Genomic DNA, 14,078 nt, shown 5'->3' with positions numbered 1-14,078 from the left:
AAGCGGGAGATATCGCAATCGTGTCTTGAATTGCGACACTTGGTGTCGCTGGGAGGAAATGCCTGTCTCTGCTATTTATTCGTGTGTTTAAACAAAGGTACAACACGCAATGAGGTGTGCAGCGAGTGTTCCCTCTTTGCCCCCCCCCCCCCCCTCTTTTTTTCAATCCTGCCCCCCCCCCCCCCCCCCCCCCCCCCCCCCCCCTTCGGGGGATCCTCTGGATCCGCCCCTGGTTCATGGTTGGGCTTCGTTCTAAGCTTAGTTCTAAGCTTAGTTGTGAGTGACTTTAATACTTTTTATTGTGAATATAAAAGAGCAAAACGCTGTGGTTGAATATGGGAGCCTCATGGAACAAGGGGGAAAATCCCGGCGTACCGGGTAGATGTTTATCATCAGGCGACGCCACGAAATACATGTTTTTGTGTTCGGGCAATGCTCACATTAGACGACACTTACACGATTCATTGTCGTATATCGGCTCGCGACTTAAGTTATGGTCGCTTGTTACAGCGGCGCCATTTTGTCCAGCGTCAGACTAACCGTTTCGGGAGTGTCTTGTGACGCAAAAAGTTAATTTACAAAAAAAAAATATATATATATATATATATATATATATATATATATATATATATATATATATATATATATATATATATATATATATATATTTTCTGGATAGAAGCTACATGTCTCTTGTCATGGGGAAAGAATGTCCTCGGGTCGTGAACCTCAGACATCATCCCAATGACTTACACGTTACACGTCGCTCCCACCTTCTTTCTTGTGAAGATTGAAGGCGAACCAGTAGCAAGGAAGATGATCAACGTGACAGCAGGATTCATCAATCCCTTGCCGAAAGACCTCAACGGGGGCTTCTTCATGATCGAAGGTCCTGGGCTTGTGCAGCCAAGGAGAGTTCCTCTGGGCCGGTACGTTTTAAAGGGGTCATGAAACAATTTTCCAACTTTTGTCCTGTTTAGCTTTCCTCCTCAACTCATAAATCGTGCATTGTACCAAACAGTTCAAGAAGACGGAAAGGGGGGCAATCCCCTCTTGCTCGGACTCCTGTTTGTGTACCGGGGGAGACAGCCATTCTCCCCCTAGAAGATTAGCCCGTCGCTCAAAGTTCGGACAAAAGTTGCTTTCCCCACCCTGTTCATTCCGAAGCTGACAGTGCTGTGGAAGCTACGTGCTCGTTGGGCCAGCCACACTTTTGCCACGTGATCACAATCTCTCGCGCATACCCACGCGTAGAGAATGAGGTCAGGTGATGAATGGGAGGCGGCTGATTGGTCCGGCAAGCGCGTAGCTTCCACCGCAATGTCAGCCTAGGGGGTGAAGGGAGTAAGTGACGTCCGGAGTCGTGTGACGTGCGTTTTGGACCCGGTGACCCGGCACAGATGTATCACAGTGAAAAGGAAGAAAGCTTACGAAGGAAAGGAGGTACGAAATAGTGCGCTGTGTTTTCAAATTTTTGTACCGAAAGTCAGGCTTTTGACTTTCTACCTTCTTTTCTTTTGGCCCACTGAACGATATGCTATTGGTAAGATCCCAATCTAAATTGATTTATCCCAGCCCAAAATTCGTTTCATGGGCCCTGTAAAGAGACACTAACACCCCCCCCCCCATTTTTTTTTTTTTTTTGCCAGGCATTATGGTGTCAGAAGACTACCCAATCAATATTTTGCTACAGTGTCACGTGCATTTTAAATAAAGTAAAAAAAAAATGCAACTGCTCGAAGCCGAAACCGAAACTGAACTGGGGAAGAAGAAGAAATATACAGGAAGAGAAAGATACCTGAAATCACTTGGCTGTTCAACTTTTTTTTCTCTCTCAGTCAACGTATTTGCATCTTTTTAGAAGCCACAAAATGGACATCATATTTTTTGTCCATTTCATGTATTGAGCGTGTGCCTTCGATGGGACCCTCGACTTTGATTATCTTTGGTGATTGTCTTAAACCATAGAAAACAGCACGTGACCAGGAGAAAAGAGTAGGGCGACTCAATCGGCCAGTTCTCGATCGGCGGCTTTCGGGCGAAACGAAAACGAATTGTGAGCCGCAAATTGTGTACTGGGTAGTTGGGCTCTCATATGTCATGCACAAAGAAAAAGCTCGGCGAGCATAAATACCCTGTCAATGTCTTAGCGCTGTAAAATGAGCCGGAGAAGTGTGCGCCTGCACACGAAAAGCTCAAACTTTCACGAATTCGCGTTTAGGTGGTGAATTTCAAGGCATAGCTCCCGTCCTGAGAAAAATGAGACCGAGAAACTTGCCAGTGTCAACGGCTGACGTGTTCGCAGTCGACTGAGTTAGCGATGTTTGCTATGTGTGGCGCCATCTCCCGATAGCGGCAGAGAGCAGATAATGCACTTTGTCGTCTGCTCGCTGTGCTTATCAGAAGATGGAGTCAATCACAGATAACACCCAGTGGCGTAGCCAGAGGGGAGGTTTGTGGAGCTTCATACCCCCCCCCCCCCCCCTTTCCCCCTGAAATCCAGCCGCCGCATTTTGCGAATCGAGCGACCCCTATCAGCCAGAAATTTCTGCCACCCGCCTGAGCTGTGGAAACCCGGTCAGCGTGGCTCCCCACCTGCATTGTGCATTCGGAGTTCGCCGGCTTTTCTTGGAAGTTTTTACTGTTATTTGCCTGTTGAGGATGCTTACCCTTTGTGTGTGATCTTCCACTGTGAGAACCAGGGAATACCAGGGCTCGTTGCCTGAACGCGTCCTTCGCAGGAAACGAACGAAGAGAGCGAACGTCAAGCCGCACACGACGCAGGCAGTTCAACGTTCTTGGAGGATTATTTCCGATGAGATAATCTCCAAAAAGCCTTCCCGGCCTATGCCGGCTATGTTCCGGGTTTCGCGAAAAATAGTTGATAGGGTTGGGTTTAGGGTGTGGAAACAGAATAGACACGTTCGTTCATTTGCTTTGAAGCTGTGCAAAAAAGCAGCTCTCTTTAAAACGTGCCCCAAAACACGTTGGATTCCGTCCTACCGTCGTGAAGTGAAAAACGTCGACACTGTATATTGGATATGCTGTGTCATTTGAGACCTTTCTCAAATCCTGTTCAGATAACGCGGCACCGTGGGGTATGTACAATATATGTTTTTCGATTGATGAGACTCATTGAATTGTATGTTGTGGGCGGGGAATATCCATGCAGTTCGGATATCCTGTGTGGTCAAATATTTTTAACGGTTAAGACCTTTGTAGATTGACACGGCTGAGTGTATGGTGCAGTAAAAAGATCAACATAATATGAAACAAACATCCCAGTTGCATTTGTTCTGTCACGCAGGGACTCACCAAAACAGTTTTCATATCTTTGTTTTTGTTTCCAAAAATAGTACAATTTTGCATTCTTAAAAACCCCGAGAAATTATATTCTCCTTAGACCATGCCATGCGCATCCCAGCCACCTCAACCCCCCTCCCCGAAAAATATTCTGGCTACGCCACTGATACCATCGCTAACTCTGTATAGTCTGCAAACATGTCCGTCATTGACCCTGGGAAGTTTGTCGGTTGTTGGTGGTGAAATGCATCACCTAAATGCAAATTCGGTGAAGTTCGATCATTCTACGTGGAGGGGGTCAATTCTTCCGCCTTGTTTTACAGAGCAAGGATCCATTGTATAGGACCGAGAACTTCAACTTACCGCGCCTATCACTGGGAAAGTGGAACTTGCTCGGAGGACGTTCAAGCTGCTGGAGAGCGCGAAGCCCGAGTGAATCACGGCGGTTTCTTATGCAGGAAGGTGCCGCCGAACTCGGAGATCAGGGTGACTTTCCAGCTGACCCCGATGTTCCCAGGAGTCAAGTCCATTGCTGCCAGGTTCTCATCGCGTGAACTGAGCGACGTCGACGGATTTCTCGAAGTCAACGTCAAGAGCGAGCCAGCTCTGACTAACGGAATAGCCCTTCCCGGCGCCGAGTGAAAAGCTTTGCAAATGTATCTTGGGAGGTTTTCTCTGAGATCTCCCGAGGCATCTTTTTCTTTCGAGGCGACTGAAGCGGCGAAATGTTGAATTTTAGTTGAACAAATCTGGACCGAAATTGTTCAGATTTATTTTATTTCGAAGGTTTGTTCTGAATCAGAAACGTGGACAATTCGTTTATATTTTACGTCCGCATCAAATGCCGGCGTGCACGTTGCGTTTCCCACTTTTGCTCGTTTTCTTCTCTCGGGCATCCTCTCCCCCCTTCGGCCCCAAATGTTTGATTAAATACTTTACTAGGGTATACATCTTATTCCGCGAAACTCCAATTGTCTTGCCACCGACAGTCGGGCAGCTTTTGAGTGGTAGGGACGACTGGACACGCGTAGCCTCAGGGGTTTTCCATTTGAAGTGAGAGCGGTGGCTGGCCGCCATCTATCGTCATGGAAACCTGTCAAGACAGCGGAGACAGCCGTCTTTGCTGTCTTGACAAACCCGGTATCTCGGTGCGTAGGCGGCATCCTTCTCCCTCGGCGCAGCGTGAACAGCGTGATGCGCATGCGTTCTCTCGGATGCGGGGTTTCCACACCGCTAAGGAAGGATTTGGCGCTGTAGGTGCGCTGTCTCGTGCAAGTGAGCGGAGTAGAAAGTATTATCTTATAGCGAGTTCGTTTCACGGCACTCGTGCCCACGCGTGCCCACTCGCAGCGCGGAACGGGTTCGTTTCGGCCGGCACTCCACGAGTGGTTGCACTCTCCGAGTTCGTTTCAGCGCTGACACCCCACGCGTGCATGCACTCGCTGCACCGAGAAAATCGGGAGTGCGCCAAAATGCAATCCCGTCATGCCTCGCTCCGGCGGGGCCGGCGAGGAGCGGGAGCAGACGACGAGGGTTCGTCTGCTACGATGTGTCGCGGAACCGAACGGGAAAAAAAGTAGATTTTCTGATAAAAATCGGGTCCCGCGGGCCACGAAATCAAACGCGAGCTTGAATTGTGAGCGTCTGCTATTTCCCGAAGAAGGCAATTGACAACCCGTGATTTATTTGCAGGTTTTAAATCGCTCTGTTGCCGTACAAACGCTGAAATATACCAGCGTGTAAAGAAATGCTGAAAACAAACGTAACAGCGGCCCCCGAGATGTCTATCACCATCCGTGTGCGGGTGAAAAATTTAACATTTGTCGACACAACTCCCCCAGCAGAAACCTCTGACTACCCAATAAGCATCAGAGAAAGCTAAAGATGGTAACTTTACCCGAGGATTGGGCAACATCATCATGTTTAACATTTACCTACGTCAGATAACTTGTCCCGTCGTATTTTGTTCGAGAAAGCTCTCGTTCTCGACGCCCTCACCAAGGCTAATATCTGATCCACCTATAATGACGATCCAAATCGAAAGTCCCAGTTTTGCTGGATATTCCAACAGGCTAGTTTTAAGCCGTACCCTTTCAGTGGTTCACGCATAATACCATGCTCAAACGGATCAAGCTTCTGCTCGGACAGCATCATCACTTCTGCTCTTCAAAAAAGCCCCCAGTCTCAGGGTAAACGACGAAATGGTTAGCATCATCAGTTTTCTTCAGTGTAAACGGTTATAAGAATAACCAGCTGCTTTGTAGACAGCTGGTTGCGGAAATTTACGCCGTCTGTAACTACCTCTACGGCAGCCGAGCTGCTTGAAGTCATCGCAACTATAAACTACAGGTTGCAGCGACCAACGTTCGTAGATAAACGTTGGTAGTGACTGCATTCGCGCATTCCCACGGATCACTCTGAACAGAAAGGCGCTAGTTTCGGTTTGAAGTCGGTGCCTTTTCTACAACATAGATGGCGGCAGCATCAGTCTTCTGCACTCGGTGCATTTGGCGAGTTCGTTTGAGTCCAGTTTTCCGTGCAACACTCTGTGAGTGCGATGCATTCTGGGAGAGAACTCGAACGGTGCCAGTGCGTGTGAAACGAACTCGCTATTAGCAAAGCATTTGGTGTGACCTCATCCTCCATCACTCTTCCCTCACATTCCCTTCTTTCCCTATATGACTTCTCTTGGAGTTTTGGTAGGAAAGCAAACTCCTTTCTGTCTTGATTTCGGCCATTTCGGAAGAAAACACACTAAATTACATTATGTACTCTTCAAACCGACCTACAACCATAGGCACCGACTACGGGAAGGGGGGGGGGGGGGGTACTGCGCCCCCCCTTCCCGCGCGGCGATGTCGGGCTCCCCCCCTCCCCCCCCCCCCCCCCTCCTCCACCTCCTCCTCTCCCGAGCTCTTCGAAAAAGCAAGTACCATCGCCTCCAGCGGAGGCGATGGTACTTTAAAAAAAAATCAATTACAGACGAAAAAAAATAGCAATAAAAAAGGAAACAAGCCTACTAAAATGAGTGATGAGGCGCAGACGAGCTGGTTTAAGTTCATGATTTAAGACAACCCTGAGACAGGGGAAACTAGAAGTACAAACATGACGAAGGAAAAACAAGAAGGACAAACACGACTTCGTCGTGTTTGTCCTCCTTGTTTCCCCTCTCTCAGTGTTGTCTTAAATCAGAAACAAGACTGCAGACGGCAGAAAGTAAATACTAAAAGCCTCTGTGCAGGTCATAACAATTGCGACGGCAATTGTTAAGGCGCCTAATTAGCTCTAGCCCTTCAAAATGAACAGAGAAAGGCGAAAAGGGAGCTCGGGTACCTTACAGTTGAGGTGTTGGAAGCAAAACGAAAGCAGAAGCAAGACGAAGGGACTGATGAAAAAAGAAAAGTGGTCCGCTTACTCGCACTAGTGACAGCAGCAAAATGTCCCCAACAACTTGAAAAAAAAAAAAAAAAACGCGCGTAAAAATGAAAGCCAAACATATCAGACAAAAGAACAGCTAGGTGTTGTCGGCGATGAGTTGTTGTTCGACGGCGGCAACAGGCGGCAAAATTCGACGGCGCCACCAGACACGACCGAGAAAGCGAAGTTTCAGCGACCGACGACCGCGGACTCAAGAGTCGCCTGGCCGCCGGGTTACCACCGAGCGCCAGCCTGGCTCCACGGTAGCTCTCTACTTGGGTGTTGCCTCAACATTACGAAAGGGTGATGAGGAGGGCAAGCAGGGATTTCTTTTCTTTTCGCTTTTGTTAGGGGAGAGCCAAACCAGCATCAAACAAGCCTCTCATTCTTTTTGTCTTGTTTAAACAATCTTTCTGGCTCTTTCTTTGTTCAACACTCTCACTGTCTTCGTTCCCTTCAACTTCGACATTCGAGACACGAAGGAGTAAAGTGGGAGCTTGCACGTTAATACTGTTCCAGCAATATCACAAACAAAACGATAGTAATTGCTACTTTTGTGCTAGGACGGAAATATATGCATAGAGCAATGTTCGTGATCGAAACTAACCGGATGGCGAAGCTAAATTAAGCATATTCGTATATTTATTCGGCTGCTCCTGTTTCTAGAGCTTGACTTCTTATCATCATGTTGCGACGCAAAATGATTTATTTCGGATAATACTTTGCTAGACGAGATCGAAAATGTAACCTGGTAAGGCGTCCTTCCGGGGCGGGAAAAGGGGGGGGGGGGGGGGGGGGGGGGGATCGAAAACTTTCCGCCTATGCCTACAACCTCAGCTTTCTACGATGCTAAAGATCCTTTTGGTTTCCTCCTCCACCAAACTTCGAGGGAGAAGGAGAGGACGTGGAAGAGGTAACGAGCGAAAGTGCACAGCGTGAAGTGTTTCTCATCTGTTTTCTTTTTGCGTGTGTGCGCGTCCGTAAGGCATGAAGTTTACACGGCAAATATGGCATGCGCACGTTTGTTCTTACAATAAAACGTCCGCACAGTGCACATGACGTCGGGATTTTAGGATGGTGAAAATGCCAAATAAACTGCTTGACAACTCCACTCTTGTGTTTGCGTACAGCTCGCAATCCCAGCGATCGTTCCTGTTTGCGTTCAGATAGAGGAACGCATTTCTCCGTATCCCGCCAACCCCGCTGCAAGCTGCGACGCTGCGGCCCTGCGTGGAAGCCGCCATGGCTTTGTGTAAAAAGTCGGGTTCGTGAACTGTTTTTCCCCCTCGCTACGCTTTCATAAAAAAAAAAAAAAAATTGCAAAAAAACAGAACAAAAAAAGACTAATTTGATATTAACTTTGAACTTTATTATTACCAATTTGTGCCGAGAACATCGGCACAGTCATTTTATCTAAACATGATGACGATTTTTTAATGCTACAAGTCAGCGTGGAAAGAAAACTTCACTGGAAATTTAATTGTGCCGTTGAGTACATTTTAACCTTTGTATTCTTGACGTAAACCACACCATACATCTTGCTCGAAAGTAATGTTATATTTTTACTTACTTAGTGAAAACACATTATTCGCTGTGATCAACAAATTAAAACATGAGCCAAACAACCATATTCTAACTATTTTTGTGTCTCTTGAAAGCCTAAACTGTTTTCCGCCGATTTCTAGCATACAGTGGCCATTGCCTCTGCGCGGCCCGCTCCAGGCAAAATTGGCAAAATAAGAGCCGTCTCTTGCTGCGCCAAAAACAGCCAAGCATCAAAACAAAGTCTTAGAGGTGCCACCCCCCTATTCAAGTTTGTCTGAGGACACTCCCTTAAAAATTATTCCCCTCAATACAAAAAAAAAAAACAAAAAAAAAAAACAATTGATTTTGCGCGAAACCGTTGTGTTCTTGAGCGCGCTGGCTCAAAAATTGTGTCACGGTAGCATCTGAGCGCGAGCCATTTATCGCCTCCATCGCCTCGCTTCCGCGGTGCTTAGCTCCTTGGCTCCTCCTCCCACTAAATAGGCGCGCAAGAAAAAAGTGGAAAAAAGAGCTGACTCTTTAATTAATCTTTTTTTTTGTTGTTGTTGTTCCGTCCGAAGACGGGGTGCGACTACCATAGACCTTTCCGGAAAATCCCAGGAGACCTAGCAACGAGGGGAGTTGTGGGGCTGTTGGGATGTACGCTCGGGTGCCGACTCGAACGCTTCTTGTATCCTGGTAGCGGCACGTTTCATTCTTTCTTATAATTAGGAGCTTAGAACACAGATAAAAATAGAGCCACGGAAGAGAAGGTCATCACATACTCTGTTTTGCATTCCTTCCGCCTTCTCTGCATTCTGAAATCCCGAGCTAACGTCGACTTCGTCTTCGTTTCTTGGATTATTTCACGTGCCGCGTACACATCGCGACACTGTTAGCGCGAACACGGCGTCGGCGGATTTTCGCATTTTACTTCTAGATAATATGAGCGAACATGAAATTTTATTGCATACATTATAGAACTAAATGAGCTCTTTCCGTAGCAATAATAACTTGGATGACATCCCTTGGTTTCAAAGAGAAAAACTGAAAAAACCGGCGATCGCTTGTTCGCGCTAACAGTGTCGCGCTCTGTACGTCTGAACCAGGGATGGACAGTATTTCAAATACAAGTATTTGAAATACGTATTTCAAATACTTTGTGTATTTTGCATTTGTATTTAATTACGAATTGGGTAATGTATTTGACGTGTGCATTTAAATACTAAAACGCGGGTATTTCAAATACAATTGTAATTAAATACAATTTTGTGGGCGGAAATACATCCCTCAAATTTATTGTCACTGTCCAGGGCAGGAAGAAAACTGCGTTCTGCACCGAATGCAGTGTCTCTCAATCAAGCACGAGCATTTAGTGACTTTGTGATTACGGTGCTAGTCCAGTGCAAGAATAGTGGCGAAATCGACGTTCACAGGACTGGCTAAATAAGTGCCTGTGGCAACTTGTGATGCCTTCCAGCCTGATTTCCATCCATATTTTTGCCTGGAACATTCTAAATGCGCGGGTCGTCCATATTTTCGTAACTGGTGCGAGCTGCAACAATAAAAAATTCTCTAGCTAGTGCTGCGCGTCTTGGTCGTCTCGGTTCTTTGTTGGTCTATACCAAAATGTAATCGACAAAAAAAAGCTGCTGAATCTCTGTACTTTTTTTCACCTATTACGTCCAAGCTGATTACATTTTTTTTTTTTTTTTTTTGTGATTATATTTCTATTACGTCACTAGAGCCTCGCACACTAACTCCCGAGTAGGGGTGTCGCGAACTTTTGTCGAACCAGATTTTTTGGTCGAACTTTCGGGGTTCGACTGGGTCGAACCGGTTCGACGAACCTTCGACTTTTCACCAGATTCGACCGGTTCGACTTTGTGGACAGTGTGGCCAGCCCTTGATGCAAGCATGTCTAGGTTTGGAGAACTTTTTTTTATGCAAAGGGTTATTTTATTCTGGGAACAGCAGCAATTAAAAGAAACTAATTCTAATCACTGAAGAAGTTAATAACTTAATTTTTAGTACTGTATTACCTGAAATAGCCAATCAGCACTGCACTTAATTCATCTCTTAGCTATTACCATCCAATCCGAAGCCAACTGGCCAGCTTGTCGCGCATGCGCACACGAGTCGAACCTCAATACCAGGTTCGTCGAACTTGCCACTAAAAGTTCGAAAAAGTCGAACCTGGTCGAACTCGAACCGCGGCCGGTTCGCGACACCCCTACTCCCGAGTGTGCGATGCAAAATTAAATGTTTGAAACTAAACATTTGAGAGAAATCTCTCTGGTTGGGGAATACAATAATTAAAATATGGCAACCAACCAATTCCTAAACATGTAGGGGCCCTACGTTTCGAACCGACTCGGTTCTTCGTCAGGGGGCGACTGTGGCCGTTGAGGAGCGACGTTTTTCGATCTTCTTTTTCTTTTCTCAGGGATGTGGCGCATTTCTCGATCTTCTTCTTTCATGAATATGGCGAAGCCCGTTCACATACACTGTTGGTAAAGCACCAAGGCACCTATTTATGTTGCCTGGCGTCGTTTGAATATGCCAGGACTCGACGAAAAGCCTATGTCGGTTGTTAGTCTCTGCGTCGATAATGCTGGTGTTGTCGAAGTCAATCCGGTGGTCTTTGAGCACCAACCTCGCGCATCTGCGTACCCTACATCAGAGGAACAAGCGAGGCGCTTGCACGCGTGCTAGCCAAAGAAGGAATCCGCGTAGCCCACAAGCCGATGTCCACGCTTGGATTACTCATGCCCCGTCCAAAAGATCGCCCTCCGAAAGAAAAAACGCAGGGCGTGGTTTATAAGATCCCTTGTGCAGATTGTCCAGCCACTTACATCGGCGAGACAAAGAATTTTAATGAAAGAATACGCCAACACAAAAACGACGTTCGCAAGCTCGACCACGAGCGCAGCGCAGTCGCCGAGCTGGCCGAGCACTGCGAAGTCAAAGACCACCGGATTGACTTCGACAACACCAGCATTATCGACGCAGAGACTAACAACCGACATAGGCTTTTCGTCGAATCCTGGCATATTCAAACGACGCCAGGCAACATAAATAGGTGCCTTGGTGCTTTACCAACAGTGTATGTGAACGGGCTTCGCCATATTCATGAAAGAAGAAGATCGAGAAATGCGCTACATCCCTGAGAAAAGAAAAAGAAGATCGAAAAACGTTGCTCCTCAACGGCCACAGTCGCCCCTGACGAAGAACCGAGTCGGTTCGAAACGTAGGGCCCCCACATGTTTAGGAATTGGTTGGTTGCCATATTTTAATTAAAATTAAAATGAGATACCCAGTGTTGCGTTCGGGAGGGTGGCGACCTCAGGCGCGGAACCAAGAGTTGGGGCTGCGGCTCGCTGCTACCATGGCCCCGAGGAAACAGGCCTGGAGTGGGAGTACTGAAGGAGAACTTTTATATACAGTGAATATACAAGAGCATGGTCGACTAATTAATCGGCAATCGGCAGTCTGCAGTCGGCGATTTCTGGCTCCCCAATCCCAAGTTATATAGCCCTCCGAGGGCGAGAAGGCCCTCTGAGAGAGAGGAGCCTTCCCCGGTGTTCGAGTGTTCACGACGTGTCCGAAGTGCGGGGGCGGCTGAGGCAATTTCCCGGTGTTCTTTCAGCGAGGGGCAGATGATGTAATCCCTCGACGTTCTTGCCGCGCTCCAGTGGCTGATGTAAGGAGTCGAAGTTCTTGCTGAAACTCAACACCGACAGACCCACACACACACAGGCACGCACACGTACGCCGGTGTTTCTCCTTGCGAGGGCCCGCGATTCCAGATGGTCTCGTGGCTTCAGGAAGACGTTCTGTTTTTAGTTTAAAGCCCCCAGTGAAGGCCGTCGCAACACCAGAAACCCGTTGCAGGTGCCCTGAAGTCGCTGACGCAAATTTTGAGGAATGTATTTGGAAAAGTATTTGGAGGAGACCAAATACATTTGGTTGTATTTGTATTTTGTACTTAAATGCTTTTTTGGAATTGTAATTAGATTTGTAATTAAATACATTTTTGACGAAGTATTTTGTATTTGTATTTCGATACATATTTGCATGTATTTTGCCCATCCCTGATCTGAACTATCTGAACGTCTCAATTCGTAAAACAGGCGCTGGGGGCACCACATATTTCCAGAAAGGTATATTTATTAATACTATTGATCGCCCCTTTTTTATGTCGTGAAATAACCCGGTGTTCTGATATGTGTTCGAATAGTAAAGAGAAAACTTTTACTTCTGCTGACGTTTCTTCAAAATAGTGGAAACGTTTCTGCCTGTGCTGGCAGATCCTTCTTCAGTCGAATATATATATATATATATATCCGTTATTGATATTCATTGCTATATCACAGTATTGATACCATGACTGATATTTTCTGACGTTACTTTTAAAACGCCGAGAGCCGGCGACTTTAGCAGACAAGAAACTGTAGTTCCTTGTTGTTACCGCGCCTGTTTTTGTTTCTGCGACTGTCGCCGCCTGCGGAACGCGCGCCGCTTTTGAGTCGAAAAGATCGTCTGCCAAAGACGCCGGCTCTCGGCGTCGTACGCTCGTTCGTTGGCGGCAGTTGGCGTCGCGACCACTTGCGCCATCTTTTGTCTCCCGTGCGAAACGACGCCGTGTTGTTTGAAAACCGGTGGCGTCGCTGCGTTTCCATAGGAGCTAAGCCTTTTTTTTTTTCTTTACTTTTTCCTCGGGTAAGTTCGCCCTTTGCAAATTAAAAAAAAAAAAAAAAGCACTATCTGTGGGCAACGCTGCACAAAGTCGTTGCGGTCGATTTAAAGCAAGGAGGATAGAAGGGTAGGAGAGGGCATGACGCCAGCCGCGTAGCCTCCACAAGCCATGCTACAATACACCCCAGTCTAGCCTTCGATCTGATAAAACCTACCGGACGGAGCGCGCGCAAGCCTGCAAGGAATCCTTCTACAATCAACCGTCCATCTCACACGTGACAAGTCACGCGCACCAATTTCCAGAGAGATCTACGGTCACGTTGGCCACAACATCGTTTAAACTTTTTATGACTAGGCTTCACCAATATTGGAACGTGTTAAGAAGGTAGCGGCAAATGCCCCTCAGAGGGAATCAGATATCCCTCCGCCACCTCCGCATCCAATACCGTCCCACCGTTTCCGTGACGTCGCGGCCAACGCGCGAGGAAGGGCTTGCCTTTCTGTACATGTTTGCTTTATCTTTCGACTTTTACTTAGCATTGTGGAGGGCACGAGAGGGAGATTAGAGTTCTCCCCCACCGACGGAAACAAATACGACTTTCGGGGATTAGCTTCCCCCCCGATAGATACAAAGGCTGCTTTCAGGGGCTCGGTTCCCCCTTCAATGAATACAAAGGTCGCTTTCTTAAAAAGTGGGATCGGAGACAAGTTGGAATCCATTGAAGCGGAACAAGGAGTGTTTCCAGTGAACTCTTCTTTCGACTGCGGAGAGATTTGAAACGGACGCATCACGCTTGTGGGTGGAGCTTCTCCTACCTTCTTGACTTGTAACCGACTATAGTACTTCTAACCTCCTTGATTTAAAGAGCCTGACCTCTCCTTGGATATAACTTGTAGCACTGTTCTTAATTTTTTACTACTTTCTGTAAACAAAAAAATGGTAGTAGTAGCGATTACAAGTGCAAAAAATCGGCTAGAGCTCCTAAAACGTGGAACAGGCTTATTTGTTCACCCTTGTTGGTGTTAGACTGGTGGCAGCTGATTAAACTCGTTTGCTCTACTGACGTCTAACTCCCGGTTAATTAGGTTTCCCCACCTGTCTATCTTACACCCTGCGTCAGACATATTTGTCCCCC

General features: G+C 46.9%; 1 protein-coding gene across 1 annotated transcript in view; it reads left to right on the top strand.

Annotated features, from left to right (window-relative positions):
- Positions 1–4,672, top strand: part of LOC8029823 (annulin-like) — a 63,610-nt gene extending 58,938 nt beyond the window's left edge. The window contains exons 14-15 of the mRNA XM_042287412.1: positions 734–929; positions 3,762–4,672. Coding sequence (XP_042143346.1) covers positions 734–929; positions 3,762–3,945 — 380 coding nt within the window. The 3' untranslated portion in view covers positions 3,946–4,672. The remainder of the gene's footprint in view (positions 1–733; positions 930–3,761) is intronic.
- The last annotated feature ends 9,406 nt before the right edge of the window (positions 4,673–14,078 follow it).

This window comes from Ixodes scapularis, unplaced genomic scaffold, assembly GCF_016920785.2.
Source record: "Ixodes scapularis isolate PalLabHiFi unplaced genomic scaffold, ASM1692078v2 PGA_scaffold9__187_contigs__length_104089568, whole genome shotgun sequence".
Taxonomy (NCBI): Eukaryota; Metazoa; Arthropoda; class Arachnida; order Ixodida; family Ixodidae; genus Ixodes; species Ixodes scapularis.
This window is presented reverse-complemented; position numbering and strand designations above follow the sequence as displayed.